Source organism: Anabrus simplex, chromosome 4 (genome assembly GCF_040414725.1).
Source record: "Anabrus simplex isolate iqAnaSimp1 chromosome 4, ASM4041472v1, whole genome shotgun sequence".
In the NCBI taxonomy this organism is placed as follows: domain Eukaryota; kingdom Metazoa; phylum Arthropoda; class Insecta; order Orthoptera; family Tettigoniidae; genus Anabrus; species Anabrus simplex.
Window position 1 is genome coordinate 64,911,165 of NC_090268.1, and position 16,700 is coordinate 64,927,864.

The window sequence follows — 16,700 nt, forward strand, 5'->3', positions numbered from 1 at the left end:
TCAGTAAGTTTGTATTCTGACCTTTTACTGCATACAAATCCGGGTTCCAGTCACAAATGTTGCCTTTCCTATTGGGCTTGTTGAAATGGTTTAAAGAAATGTTTTTAATTATGTCGTCGGGCATTCTTGAAATACATCCACCGAGCTCGATAGCTGCAGTCGCTTAAGTGTGGCCAGTATCCAGTAATCGGGAGATAGTGGGTTCGAGCCCCACTGTCGGCAGCCCTGAAGATGGTTTTCCGTGGTTTCCCATTTTCACACCAGGCAAATGCCGGGGCTGTACCTTAATTAAGGCCACGGCCGCTTCCTTCCACTTCTTAGGCCTTTCCTATCCCATCGTCGCCATAAGACCTATCTGTGTCGGTGCGACGTAAAGCCAAAAGCAAAAAAAAAAAAAAGAAATACATCCAAATAATTTAACTCTTCGTTTCGGTATTGTATATGAAATCCTGCTGCATGATTAATGTACTTCTTTGTTAGTGCGTAATCTGTATGTGTCAGCACAATTTTTGAGTCCGAGAATTTTTCTTAAAATCTTTATTTCCCTCTTCTGGAATTCTTCAATGATTTGTTCTGGTTATTAATCCTAGGCGTTCTTAAGATAATGAGTAGTGTTACTAATTATAAAAATAAAACCAGAAGCTCGGTAAAGCAAGAAAATTTTAAAAGTAGTCAGTGCGATCTGAAATCAATAACAGTATTTACAATCACGGTTCTAATATTGTCCATTCAAAAGCAACTCTTTTAAATTAGAGGTAAAAGTGTGCAAAAAGTTTACACGAAACATAAAAATAACTTCAAGAATGGTAGTCTGAACATATGTGTTATGTTCATACTATAATTTTTATACATATATTTAGATGTGTTCTTATTAAGTAAATAGATAAATAAACACATTTCAGTTTAGTTATAAAATGTGTGCGATGTTAACTAATTCTAAAGGAAACTCTTGATTTCTACCGCATGTAATAATCGTTATAGGTGTTCGACGTGTGTCTTATTTTTTACAATTCGCTTTACGTCAGCCAACGGCCATAGCCGTATTGAAGCACCGAATCCCGTGAGATTCCGAAATTTCCGTTGTTTCCTATTTTCACTCCAGGCAAATGCTGGGGCTGTACCTTAATTAAGGCCACGGCCGATCCCGCCCCACTCCTAGCCCTTCCCTCTCCCATCGTCGCCATAAGACCTATCTGTGTCGGTGCGACGTAAAGCAACTCGGAAAAAAAAAGAGATTCCGTAGTTAAGCACCATTGTGCGTTGTCAAGATTTGGATGGGTTGCCACGCGTTGTTGGTGGGGGTGGGGTAAGGGAATGGAGGAGCGGAAAGGAACTGCCCACCCTACCGTACGTAACCTCTGGCTCAGGCACACCTCTGCGGAGGTTCGTACCTGCCTTCTGCCAGAATACACCCTCACCTTACCTTTACATCGCACCGACACAGACAGGTATTATGGCTACAATGGGATAGCAAAGAGCTGGAAGTGGGAAGGAGGCGAACGTGGCCCGGTATGAAGGTGGAAAACGACGAAGAACTCTCTTCAGGACTACGGAGATTGGGGTTTGAACCAACTATCCCCCGAATGCAAGCTGCCAGTTATGTGACCAAAACCAGAAAGCCACTTTCTCGGTTGTCTCTGATTGTCATGTTACTGGGTACTATTCTGAAATACCTATTGCTACTGCAATATATTATGGTACTTTTCATGCATTGTACCAGTACCTTTGAAAATAATTGGACCGTATTGGTCAAAAACGATTTCCAGCCGAACTGTCGCGTTTTAACTAGGCTACAAGAAGCCTTCCTACTACCATGATCACTTTCCTCTTCAAGTACCAACTTTCCAAACTCTGAGCTCTTGGAATTGATCCAGTAGCGGCAGATCCGGTGCGAGGCTAAGCGCTGTGGCTTGTTGAGCTCCACCGTCAGTTGTTTACAACAAGTGCTTTTTGTTTGTTATGGAACTCAGTAGGCAGATGCTTCAGCAACTCGCCGATCGTTGTGGTTGTGTGTTCGCTCGTCTACAGTATTTGGAGCTTTCGAGGTTTATTTTACTAGACACTGGCGGACGGTGAGCATGTATAGCAGAACATGTAAATAACTAATGACTTGGAACACCTTCACGCCGCTCTATTAAGTTTAGTAATAACAGGTGGATGCTTTCAAATACTTTTGAAGTGAACAGAGGACATGAGGTGTTGTCGAGAGGTGAAAACTCGTATTGCGACTGCGAAGGAAGCATTTAATAAGAATAATAGACTTTTTTGTGCGGGCATGGAAGAGACTTGAGGAAGCGATTCGTGAAGTGCTTTGAATGGAGTGTTGCAATGTATGGAGCTGAGACATGGACATTGAGAAAAGAGGACGAAAGAAGACTGGAAGCATTTGAGATGTGGATTTGGAGGAGAATGGAAAGTATACAATGGATAGAAGAAGTAAATAATGAAGAAGTCTTGAGAAGAGTTGGGATGGAGAGAAATATATTAAAAGTAATCAGGAAGAGAAAGCATAATTGGATTGGTCATTGGATGTGGAGAAATTGCTTGCTTATAGATGCTATATAAGGAACGGTAAATGGAAAAAGACAAAGAGGACGGAGAAGATATCAGATGCTGGGCAGGATCAGGATAGAATACAATAATGAGGAAACAAAGAGGGTGGCAAGAGACAGGATTGTATGGAGACCTGCCATGTGAAGACCTGCCATATGGCAGAACACTGATGATGATGCCATTCATTAATTATGAAGTGGGAAATAGGTACTAATAGTTTAATAATGGCCATATTATAGTTCCCTTTTTATACTTAACTTTTCCTCCTTTTCGCTTCGGCCGTCTATGGACCGCGTTTAACAATCTTTGCAGTATTTTTAGCCTTCTCTGTCTTCATTCTCTGCCAGTACCTTTTCATCGTTTTTTTTTTACTTCTTTCTTCTGCTAGGCAATGAAAACCGTGTAATTAAACTCATGAGAAAATCGCGTTTCTCCATCTGTCTTGTGAAGGCTTGCCTGAGAAGGGAACAGAAGACGCCAATTCTGGAATCGTTCTGTGTGTGGCAATGATAATTCTGTTCCGGAAGTTCAATCATTACGAGACGTCGGTTACACAGAGCACGAAGAGGTCCATGGACCGTCGAACAGCGGCAGTGCTCGTAGGATTGATATATATAGCCTTCAAAAATAACAACAATGGATATATTATTGATCCTGCGGTTCGGCTTGAATCACACGCTAACCATCCCAGTGAAGTACGATCTCCTGCCCTTTAAAACAGCCCAGAATGTATGAATATGAATGAACTGCAACCACATTGTTCAGAACCCAACAGTAAGTCTATCAGTCAGAGAGCGACCAGACTTTCCACTCCGTAAAGATATTGTTGTATTCTACAAGTGAAATTGTACTGCATGGTGTAAATGTTAAAACATACCAGTAACACACTGTTATTATTTACTTACCATAACATAGGCCGGTAGAACATCCTCAGCAGCCCCAAAACCTTGATACATTCCACCATGTTCAGAAAACGTGTACATTGTATGACAACATGATGTAAATACTGCAGTGCTTGAATTAATCTAACTTAGAACTGGTTTATATGCTACGAATTTTTTAGTTTTAGTAATTAGGACATCCCGTCTAATGTCACGCATTTTTCATAATTGTTCGTTTTCAAATCTAAGTTTTGTCGTGTTATATTAAGCACCTCTGTATCAATAATTGGGTTTTAAAGTGTTCGAACAACAGTTACACAGCTGACACATCCGTTTACTTGGTTTAAACCGTGGAACACATGCGACAAAATTTAGCGATATCAGTGGGCACAGCATTACTACTTTTACATTTACATCATGCAGTAAAATTTCACTTGTAGAATACAACAATATCTTTACGGAGTGGAAAGTCTGGTCGTTCTCTGTCTGATAGACTTACTGTTGGGTTCTGAACAATATGGTTCCAGTTCACCCATATTCATACATTCTGCGCTGCTTTAAGAGGCAGGAGATTATCTTACAGCTGGTTCCATACAGCCTGGTTGGTGAATCAGATGTAAAAGACAAACTTATTCTTGAAATAAGCCGACAGAAGATACACTTAGGGAGAGGAAAACGAATTACCTTACATAAAAACCCATTACACCTCTAATTTATATTACCAGATACGGCTACCATTTCTACATGTACTTTCGCTTCCAATTCCTCGCCTTCAATTTGTAATTATAAATTTATTTATTTATTTATTTATTTATTTATTTATTTATTTATTTATTTATTTATTTATTTATTTATTTATTTATTTATTTATTTATTTATTTATTTATTTATTTATTTATTTATTTATTTATTTATCCGTTTACACTCCACGGTTCGATTTTCCCTAGGAATCAGTGAGGTATCCCACCTCTACCACCTCCAGAACAGTGTCCTTGAGCGTGAGACTTTGGATCGGGGTTACGGCTGAGGATTAGGACCAGTACCTCACCCAGGCGGCTTCACCTGCTATGCTGAACAGGGGCCGTGTTTGGTCATGGGATGATTGGAAGGAATATACAAGGAAGAGGGAAGGAAGCGCCCGTGGCCTTATGTTAGGTATCATCTCGGCATTTGTCAGGAGGAGAAGTGGGGAAAAACAGAAATCCACTTCGAAGATGGCTGAGGTGGGAATCGAGCCCCCTCTACTCAATTGATCGCCAGAAGATGAGTGCACCCGCTTCCAGTCCTCACACCACGTTTCAAATTCCATGGCAGGGCCGGGAATTGAACCCGTCACTTCTGGCGTGGCACCCAATTACACTAACCACTACACTACAGAAGTGGACTATTGTAAACTAACTTTCAATAATAATAATAATAATAATAATAATAATAATTACCACGGAAAATGACCACCTGGAAATCACCAATCAACTATTTGGGTGAATACCAGGTCGATCATATGGTGGCCACTAGAAAACTCTCCAGAAATCATGAACGTGAGATTAGGCAAGAATTGCGTAGAATCCGACCACCATCTCTCATGAATCAAAATTCGCTTCAGACCCACTCTAGAAAACTATCAAAAACGTAAAATACCACTCATATGTCCCGACTACAGTAATTAAAAGAATAACCTACTCATAGGAGTCCGTACAATTATTACAGAATCCAGGAATCATCAAGAAAAGTCAGCGAACTACCACGGAAACGTAAATACAGATGTCCTGGAATCCCGCATTCGAGCGTGGAAGAATTGGCACAGCCAATGAACAGAGAATTGGAAGAACTTTTTAGGAGTACAGAATCGAATATCCGAAACAGACGAATCAAACACACATACAATTTTGGAGGAAATTTTTTATGATTTCAGAAGAAACAATACAGGAAATTTCGATGTGATCTTTAGGGAATAAACAACTAATTACAAGCCACCCAGCCTTTGTGTAACACTCGAGACCACACAAAGGTACGGTAGTAGTTCTTCGAGGAGCTCCACAACCTTAAACCACATACAGAGAACTGCAAATCGACATACCCACCCCAAATCAGATCTCACATCCACTGGCACATTATGAAATACTAAATATCATATTACTTACGAAAAACAGTAGTGCACTAGGGCAAGACGGCGTAATCGCAGAGATGCCCAAGATCGGAGGTGAAATGCTGGTTGGCTACCTACAAGCCAAAGAATCAAAAAGCAAAACGGAATACCTCACTTTTACCTATAATAACTGTTACCGTGTTTTAGCGGTAGGTAGAGGTGTAAGAAGGTGCGGGCGTGAATGGGTTTTCAAACTACGGAATCAAAGTTAATGTAAAATTTAACGAGGTTATATTTTCTTTTCAATATTAAGTAATAACAAAGAACAGGTACTTAGTAGCCAAAACACAATTTGAAATGTACAATTACAGGGGTTACAGAGTTTGGGCTTCGAGCCCAGAGTTCACAATTCTTGAGCAACTAGCCCAACTTTCCGATATACAAATTTTAACAAAGGGGCAGAAGACCCCAATCAAACCCTGGAGCACTTGCTCCAAATTACACAGTTAAGCCTCCTCGAGGCACACAACACTCCGTTTCCAAAAGAGCCACCCGCTCTTTAATTTAAGCCTCTCCCAGGCCACACCAAACTCCACCTTCAAGTTGTCCACAACGGACACAAACCCAGGGGTAAAATACCCAATCTACTGAGGTCTATTAAATGAAAAGCAGGTTAATTAAATGACCTCTAAAACAATTTGAGAGGAGGCGAACTTGCACTCCTAATACACTTTGATTTTAAAACCTACCTTGGCACTAGGCCGTTATTACAAGGGCTAATCCCATACTACAGAGGTGACTTAATAGCAATTTACATTACATTACGGAAGAATAGGTTGAGAAACAATAAGTTCACCTCAAAACATTATGAGTGGGAGCTCGAGAGGGTTAGCACTCTCTATCCCAGTATGTAGCTTTTCAAGAGAATAGAAGAAAAGACTAGTTACATTTTAGGAAAAGGTTACATGGTGGAACGCTTCGCACCCGCCCCGAGAGTTAAACTGCTGAGCAAGAAAAGAAAGAATTTATTAATCGGCCATTACCTTATTGTTGACCGCTGCCGAAGAAAGAGGCGCCTCCCGCCTCCTGCTAGGTACTTAACACACTGAAAGATGGAACAGAAGTGGCCCAGAGACCCAAAAATCAGCAGTTTAAATACTCTCGCGGAAGTTTCTAGGCGTTAGGGGAAAGAAAACACCCGCCCACAATGTTTTTATTGGATAGGACCCCGCAACAGATACAAGTTGGGGGAAAATACACCAGATTGGTCAGAAATTACTAAAAGAAATTCGGGATTGGATAAATCTAAAACAAGGGGAAAAAGAGGGGTAAACAGCCAACTTAAACCATAACAGAAAGAAATTTAACAAGAAACAAACTTTTGAAATAAAAATTTCTCCAACAACATAGTTCTTTGACTCCGCACTAGGGTGCACTATTGTTGATCTTCAGTAGTGTCCTCTAGAAGAGAAAGTTCACACTTCTTACTTCAAGCGAAACAAAAACACATCAAAAGTGACACAGTTCAAAAACTCAAAATTTTCCACGTGGTGACATCTTCTGAGAAAGTAGAGAATTAATAGAGTAGATAAAGTTCAACCTTCCTCCAGAAGAGGAGTTTCAACTGGCGCAACTTTTAAATAAACGGTGTAGAGGTGTACCGCCCGGTACAATAACAACAAAAGTCCGACTCGTTGGCTGAACGGCCAGCGTACTGGCCTTCGGTTCAGAGGGTCCCGGGTTCGATTCCCGGCTAGGTCCTGGATTTTAACCTTAATTGGTTAATTCCAATGGCACGGGGACTGAGTGTATGTGTTGTTTTCATCATCATTTCATCATCATCATCATCACGACGCGCAGGTCGCCTACGGGGGTCAAATATAAAGACCTGCACCTGGCGAGCCGAACCCGTGCTGGGGTATCCCGGCACTAAAAGCCATACGACATTTCATTTTTTTTTAAACAAAGACAGTCCTGATCACCTAGTTTTTTAATTCTCCTAGCTTTCAAAACTCAAAATACTATCTCCAACATTTTTATAATATACATACTACCAACAACAATAAAATATATTCAAATCCAGGTGTTTACGAACTCGAAAGTCACAGCTGCAGTTCACTTCAAGCTACATTGGCCAAACTGGTAGAAATTTCAATATCCGTTATCAGGAACATGTTCATACTAAAAATAACATTAGATTTTCAGCTATGGGGGAACATATGTCAGATTTTCATCATAAATGTATGTCCATTTACAATGACTTATTGATCAGCCATATATAAAATAAGGGAAGTTAAATATGTGAAAACATTTTCATATATTTAGATAAAAGGATTAAGCCTATTTTCTATTTAAATAAAATTCCTGAGCAGACTAACAATCTTTTCGATTCATTAAAAACCCTTCTGGATAAAACATAAAGTTTCAGCTCATCCCGTCATTCATAAATGTTTAAGTTCTCCCTCCCACGATTTCTCTTCCTCTCCTCCTACAGTTAAGAGCTGACCAGCTTCACAATCTATTCTGCTCACGTTTTCACTACACTCCTTGGTTTCTACATTCTTCAATACACAATATGAAGTGAGTCACATTTATTACATATTAAATGTATTCTTCCCTTTTCGTTTAACTATTCTCAACATCCTTTTCTTTCTTTTCTCTTTTCATTTTATATAGCTTTTACATAGTACTAGTACTACTAGTACTTCAAAATTCAAGCCTTTACTTCCGCATCGACAGCATATTTCAGGTTTAACTCTTTCTAATTGCCAATTGCAAAGATTTTCTATATGGCAATTATTTTCATTTCTTATAAATATGATATCATAAAAAACTGTTCACACCCATTAAGTCACCTTTAACATCAAAACTTATGTTTCTAACGACACGATTTTTATGTTTATTTTTATTACAATTTGCTCAACGTTGCACCGTCACAGATAGGACTTACGGCGACGATGGGATAGGAATGACCTGAGAGTGAGAGGAAATATGCCGTAGCCTTAATTAAGGTACAGCCCAAGAATTTGCCTGTTGTGAAAATGGAAAACCACGGAAAACCAATTTCAAGGCTGCCGATAGTGGGTTCGAGCATTACATTACATACATTTATTGAACATAACAGGCGACTTCGCCCCTATACATGTTCACATGCAGAGTAAAATAAATAATAAATAATAATAATAATAATCATAAGGATAATAATAATAAGAAGAATAGTTAGCAGTCATTAGCTGTAGCAGTCACTCACTCAATGTTCATCCAGTGTCCTTATTGTGCTCTGTACTTGCGTCACATTATTGTTCCGGACCTACACCTAATCAATAAATCAAACAACAACACTCAGCATTTCAGCACTTGCATTCCAGCTAACTTTAAAACAAACAGACCATGCAATCCTGTATTCTTACCCAACTCCACATAACTAAGTACTCGGTCCCTATATTCCCTAATCCATTAGAATTTTATCATACTATCCCCTTCCCTTATATACATAACTATTCCACCCTCCTATTCCCCTGCCCACCCTCTAACTCACTCTCCTTCATTTTACTCTCGCAGGCCTTTTTTGCCGCACAAAAATACCTGTTCAATTCACCCCCTTTTTCCCATTGTTTATTAATCCATCTCAGGATTGCGTTCTCATCCCCTCTCCCCAATATTTCCCGATGCTCGGCACTCAATAATCCATGTCTTAACCCCCTCGTTACCTCACAGTCTCTTAGCTAGTGAAAATCATCATTCACATCACCACAAAGTACACACCTTGCCTTATCCCTCCCCTGTATCCACCCTGTATTCCTTTTTTTTTTGCTAGGGGCTTTACGTCGCACCGACACAGATAGGTCTTATGGCGACGATGGGATAGGAAAGGGCTAGGAGTTGGAAGGAAGCGGCCGTGGCCTTAATTAAGGTACAGCCCCAGCATTTGCCTGGTGTGAAAATGGGAAACCACGGAAAACCATCTTCAGGGCTGCCGATAGTGGGATTCGAACCTACTATCTCCCGGATGCAAGCTCACAGCCGCGCGCCTCTACGCGCACGGCCAACTCGCCCGGTCTGTATTCCTTTGCAAACCTAAAAGCCACTACATCATCCCATATCGTTTTGACCTATCGACGTATCTAATATTCAACCCTGCTATCTCCTCTATTTTCGTCAAAACAGCCAGCGAATTTCTTAGTCTGCTTTCCCCCAATAATTTCTGCCTATGGATATCTCTAATTCTCCTTTCCATTATATTCATCCCTCTCACTTCTGTCTTCGACCAAACCTCCCCCCACAGGTGTCCTAATCCTATCCTCTCCAAATATCCCTTTATTTTTTCTAACCATCCACCCTTATACATGCTCTTACATTGCTGTGCATACGCTGCCTGTAATACCCTCCCACCTTCCTGTCTTTTTAAATTCATCCAGTATCTAACTATTCTTTTCACACCCTCTGATTCCAAATCCTCCCCACACATTAATTCCGCCCCTACATTTGCTGTACACCTCGGTAAGCCCATTACTAACTTAGCAAAACTACTAACAATCCTTCTTTGTTCCTCTCTTTTCTCATCCAGCCCCCAAACTTCTGAGCCGTATAATACCCTCCCAACGATTACCGACCTGAACACTAGCCTCAGTGTTTTATAACTGATCCCCGGGTATTTGACTAGCAAATTTCTGACTGAGGATAAGGCTGCCAATCCTCTATATTTCACCCTTTTGATCTGGTCACTCCAAGTTCCTTTATCATTAAAAATAACTCCTAGATATTCCAACTTCCTTACCTGTTCCAATCTTTCTCCCTGAATTACCCAATTACCTTCTATCTTTCTTCTTTGTCCACCTGGACTACTAATATTTTAGACTTATTTCCATTAATTCTCAATCCCCATTTCCTCGCAAATAGCGTCACTGACTTTAAAGCCCTATTCATCGCCCCTGAAGTTAGCGTCATCAATAACACATCATCCGCAAATATCAGTCCTGGTACTTCTAAACCATTAATTACTGGCACAGCCCAATTTTCTGTCCCATACCCCTCTAAAATATCGTTGATAAATAAAATAAACAGTATTGGCGATAACTTTCATCCTTGTTTTAAACACACCTTGGACTCTAATGGTCCACTCAGTCTCCCTTCTCCCAATTTTACACAAAACCTGACAACCCTATATATTTCTTCCACTGCCCTCAACATTTTCTCCGAAATCCCTAGCCTGCCTAATTTCTCTAGTAGGGCCTCTCTATTCACCTTGTCAAAAGCTTTCTGAAAATCTATTGCTGCTACATAAACCGTACTTCTAGCCATATTCTTATACTTTTCTAGAATAGTCTTTACTATCATTATATTATCTACTGTTCTTTTCTTTTTCCTAAATCCCCCTTGGCAATCTGTCAAAATTTCATTTTCCTCCGCCCACCCGCTTATTCTGTTTGCTAAGACCCCAGTATATATTTTACTCAAAGAATCAACCAGAGATATACCTCTATAACTGTTCACATTGTTCCTACTACTCTTCCCCTTGTATATAGGGCATATAATTCCTGTTTCCCATCCCTTAGGGTAATTACCTCCCTGAAAGATCATATTGAATAGTTTAACCATTCCCTCTATCATTATCTCATTTTTGCTAATTTCCTTCCAAAACTTGTTATTTATACCATTACACCCCTCGGCCGACTTTGCTCTGGCTCTGCTTATCACTCTCAGGATTTCCTCCCTTGTGATTTCTTTATCCAGGTCATAAATTGCCACTCTCCTATTCCTCCAAATTACTTCTTCTCCCGAACCTCTCCATCTTTCATCCCCCTTATTCCCTAGTAATTCGTCAAAGTGTCTGACCCATTGCACTTCCTCAATACTCGTTTTCTCTGTATTCCTTCCACCCTTAATAATTTTATTAATCTTATCCCAAACTCTCTCAAAATTATTTGTCTTGCAGTCATTATTTATGGCTTCCATTTGTTCCTCTAACCACGTCTTTTTTGTCTCACAAATTTTCTTTTTATACTCCTTCCTCAGTCTACAGAAAAACTCCCTTCCTTGGCTCCCACCTTTCCTTCTATATTCTTCTAACGCGTCCATCACCTTCCTCCGCATTCCTTCACACTCCCTATTAAATCATTCTTCTCCCTCTTTCTTATTTCCCTTTCTAGCTTTCGCCTTCTGCGCTATTATCTTTATTGGATGTAGCAACAATTCCAAGGCTTTATCAGTATTATTCTCTTCTAACGCCCCTTCCCACCCATATTTCAGAAGTTGGAACTCCTCTTTTACTACCCTATTCCAAACCCGGCCCACCTTCTCTGTCCATTTATACTTATTATAACCACTCCCTCGTTTATCATTTGTCTCATCTTCCTTCATTGTACACTTCTCTTCCCCCCTTTTCAGCATAACCCTCACCGGGAAATGGTGTGATTCAATCCAGTCTCTTATTTCCATTCTTACAACTTCCTCAATCATCCCTTCCGAACTTAAAACCATATCTATCGCACTACCACCCTTCTCAGTAACATATGTCAATTTCCCCGTCTTGTCACCCTCTATCCACCCATTCAGAATATACAAATTTCCCACAGCACACATCTCTAGGAGCTTCTCTCCATAACTATTTGTAATTTTGTCCTCACTCCTTCTACTTTCCAACAAACACATTCCATCCTCCCTACTATAAACTGGGCTCTGTTCCCCTATTCTCGCGTTCCAATCCCCGAATAACAACATATCCTCCTCACCTGGAAACATTCCCCTTATCCTACCAATATCTACCAATAACTCTTCAAAAAATATTTATTTGCATATGCTGAATTACTAGGGTGGCAGTAAACAAAAGCTAGATTTATTTTCTTCCTCCTTCCCTCACCCCCTCCCATATTCAATCTCGACCATATGGTTTCCATCATATCGGTCTCTATATCCTCTACTCTTTCACTAATTTCTTCCCTAATTAGAACTATCATCCCTCCTGGTGCTCGTCCCTTATTCCTCTCTTTTCTTCTATATTTATATTTTATCACAAACCCCTTCCATGAAATCTCTCTCCCTGTTTCCAGCCACGTCTCCAAGAGTGCCACAACATCAAAACTTTCAATTACTTCCCGAACTTTCTTGTTTCTTAATTTGTTCCTTAGTCCCTCAATATTCACACATCCTATTTTCCAATATAGTTATAACTTTCCCTCCCTCCCTTCAAGGTCTCCCCCTCTATTCTTACTTCTAGTAGTTATCGACCTCTCATCCCTCGTCTCCATTCCTCCTTCTTTAACCAACCTATATCGTTCCATGTCCTCTGTATCCTCCATCCCTTTACGTACTTTTCCCCATATATCTTTTAAGCTCCTACTTCTGACTTTGCTCATAATTTTTTTACCTTCCTGTCGATCTGTCTCCTCTTGTCCTTTCTTGTTCACTACACCACTGCACCCTGCTCTCACCGATTCTTGCTGCTCACCCCCACTCACCCCCTCACTATTTTGGACTTCTGAATCCACCTTCCCTTGTCCTTTCTTGCTCACTGCAACACTACACTCTACTCTCCCAGTTTCTTGCTGCTCACTCTCACCGTCCACTTCACTATCTTGATCTTCTGCCTCCCATTTGCACTGCCCATTCTCTTCTGAGATGCTCTCCTCTCCTGCCACGTCTCTCATCCTCTTCTTTTCTTCTTTCTTCTTCCCATCTTGCCTTGTCATCTCACCACCCTCAACCCTCTCGTTTTCGTCCATCTCCTTTAGCTTCGTCACTGAATGTACTCTAACCCATCGCCCGTTTGTCACCTCCAACCTCAGACCTCTTATTCGGGCCTTTAGCCCCTGGTTCCTCGCTCTCCATAGGTGCCTATTCAAGATCCTCATATTTTCACTTCCTTCTCTTCCCATGTCTCTTTTCACCCTTATTTTCTGTCCCTGTAAATTCTTACTGTTACCTACCACAATTTCTGCCATTAGGGTAGATAAAAATTTTACGCTAATTGGCCTCCGACCTTTAGTTTTACCAATTCTCTCTACATCGTCTATGTCACCACTACTGAAATTTATCTTCATTGTATCACGTATAACTTCGATCACCTTGCCTATCAGTTCCAACTTGTCCTCCCTCACATCTTCCTCAACTCCATATATAAATACGCCTTTCTTCCATCTCTCCTGCTTGTACTCCTCCCCTTCTTTCTTCATCCTCATCATCTCCTCTTTCAAATATTTCACTTCCCCTCTCAATAACTCGATTTCTTTCTCATTATTGTCAACTCTTCTGCTTGATTCCTCCGTCCTCGTTTCCAGCCATTTCTTCATGTTGCCTATCTCCTTCCTCTGCTCCTCCATCATGTCCTTTATTTCCTGCAGTTTCTCCCACTGGCATTTCTCCTGCATGACTTCACTCACAACCACCCTGAGTGCGGCCAAATGCTCTGTGTTATATTTTCCACTGGTATTTGGGCCTGGGTTTAATTCCACCACCCCCAATAACCAGTAGCACCGCTACCACTGCCACTACCAGCACCGTTTCACTCATTTTTAATCCGTCCTTACTTATCACCAATCCATTCTTGTTCTCCTTCTTCCGTTTCGCCTGCCATTTGCCAATAGCGGCCCGGTATTGCTCGATGCCAACCATATTCACCGCACGCACTACTCTACACGACCTCTCTCCTCGACCGCTCGAGCTAGACTGGGTTCGAGCACATTATCTCCCGGATCCAAGCTCACAGCTGCGCGCCCGTAACCTCACAGGCAACTCCCCGGTCTGACGACAGGATAGGATGCGATACTTCACGTTTAATTTTTCATAAGACTTTTTAGTTTACGTGATTTTGAGTGTTTCATTAACTTTATATTCTATCTCTAAGGCTTAAGAATGACAAAAGGGGCCGAAAAATGTACCAGTTGTGTGTATGTTCTTATATTTCTTTCAAGACACACTTGTATTGACTAAAGTCTAGCTATATATATATTATAGAAAATCGTGAACTATGAATGCTACCCCGAGGTATAATAATTAACTATCGTAATAGCCCGCGACATATCGCTCCGAAATATTACACATTCTACCCACTTATTTTAACCCTTAAGGGTCGAATTTTTCAAACAGATGTCTCCGCAGTTACTTATGACCTAAGAGGACCCTCAGTGCCTGATTTCTCTCTCATCGGTTTTGTGGTGAGCGATGTGATACGAGGTCCGAAAGGAAAGTTCTCTTTTATTTTCATGAGTGGAGGAAAGGAGAAATAACTCTAAGTATTCAACAAGCCATAAACTATATACTTGAATACCTATCCTAGCGAGACCTAGTGTTTACACTGGATTATGTCTTCTCGTATGTGCTAGAGCATATTCGTTACTTTAATTGACCTACATAATCTCATCCTTGGTTTCTACAGCGTGAAAGTGAATAAGGTATGAACGATGCTATTAACACCATTCCTTATGCAGCAATGGTAGTGTTAGAATGATATGTAATAGAAACTTCTGGCTCAGTGAGGAAAGCAACAGGCAACTACCTCACTTATTTTTTCCATTTTACACCTCTTCAGTGACGCCTAAGCTATCTATGGCAGCTGATGACTGACCTGTTGAGGACTCAACCAGCCTTTGGGCTGAGTAATCAACAAAATTATGGAGATAGCTGTATTAATAATGCTTGATGTTTGAGTGTCTTTAGCTGGATAGAGGTCTAGAATGAAATTCGTATTTATCTTTTTGCAGATGCTCAAGTCATGCCGTAAGCTCAGTATGACGGTGAAGAGCCCCAACCTCCCGATGCCGGCGCCACCTCCGGAGCGTCCTGCGTCTCACCAGAGCGGCGGGCCGTGGATCTTGCGCCAGACGTACTCCTGGATGGACCGGCAGGGCCGGCCCGTATCCCCGCCGCTCGAGTACGCCCACGCCACGCCCCCAGTCGTTGTGGCGCCTCCACCCCCGCCACCCCCAGCGCCCCGATATTACAACCGTCCTGCGAAGGACAAGGGAACTCGAAAGGTAAGATATACTTCTAAAACTGTCTCATTTTTTGCTTTTAGTATATTGGAGTAATGCTATCCTGAGAGTAAGGTAAATCCAAGGAAGAAATATCCATAGTAATATTAGGGGTCTGAACTTGTACCATCAGTTTCCCATTGTATTTCTCTTTATAGCTGGTTTTATTTATTTATTTATTTATTTATTTATTTATTTATTTATTTATTTATTTATTTATTTATTTATCAATCTGATTTACGTCGTACCGATACAGATAGGTCTTACGGCGTCGATGGGTTAGGAAAGGACTAGGAATGGGAAGAAAGGGACTGCGGCCTTAAATAAGGTACATTTTTGCTAGTTGCTTTACGTCGCACCGACACAGATAGGTCTTATGGCAACGATGGGGCAGGAAAGGGCTAGGAGTGGGAAGGAAGCGGTACAGGTACAGCCCCAGCATTTGCCTGGTGTGAAAATGGGAAACCACGGTAAACCTTCTCCATTGCTGCCGACAGTGGGGTTCGAACCCACTAGACCCAAATAAATGCTAACAGCTGCATGACACAAAACTCGCAGCCACTTGCCTGGTGTAGATATTTCTATTCGATGCCCATGGCTGACCCGTGCATCTCGGTGTGAGATGATGATGCTGTTGATCTAGGGATACGGTTAAATCCCGTAATCCCGTGTCGGCACATAACCTTCTCATGTCGAATAACACCTACGGGCGTGCTCAAGGCTTAACGTCTCCACCCGACGTACTAATCACCATCAAGTGCATCATGTAACCTCACCACTTCATATGAACAATACGAAGAGATTTTGTACTGAATCGCTGTATTTGTCATGCAATCTCGGAATTAGAAATTGTAAACCAACACTTATCCTTCCCTTCGGGCAAACATTCTAATGGTGATATCCTTTTTCCGCCAACGAGAGTCGAAATGGCTAACCACGGTGTCAGAATATTTCATGGTTACAAGGCGGACTTCACAGCCGACGGTTGCGCCTTAAAATCCAGTAGCTTTTCAGCTAATACTCAATGTAGTGCTCCAGGACTTCAGAAGTAACTACTAATGTGAACAAACCCATTGTTCATTACTATTTCTACCGGGGGCTCATACACGCTGCCTGACGAAATTAAAGCGTTAAGCACCCAGAAGGAGCGGTTGAAAGTGAATGAAACTACATATACTGAAAGACCATGAACTGATTACAATATGGGATGAA

The 16,700-nt window shown here is 41.1% G+C and overlaps 1 protein-coding gene across 1 annotated transcript in view; it reads left to right on the plus strand.

The window, feature by feature from the left end:
- LOC136872163 (whirlin) overlaps nucleotides 1–16,700 on the plus strand; it is a 1,631,916-nt gene that overhangs the window by 596,199 nt on the left and 1,019,017 nt on the right. Inside the window, 1 exon segment of the mRNA XM_068227352.1 lies at nucleotides 15,219–15,491. Within this exon segment, the coding sequence (XP_068083453.1) occupies nucleotides 15,219–15,491 (273 nt within the window).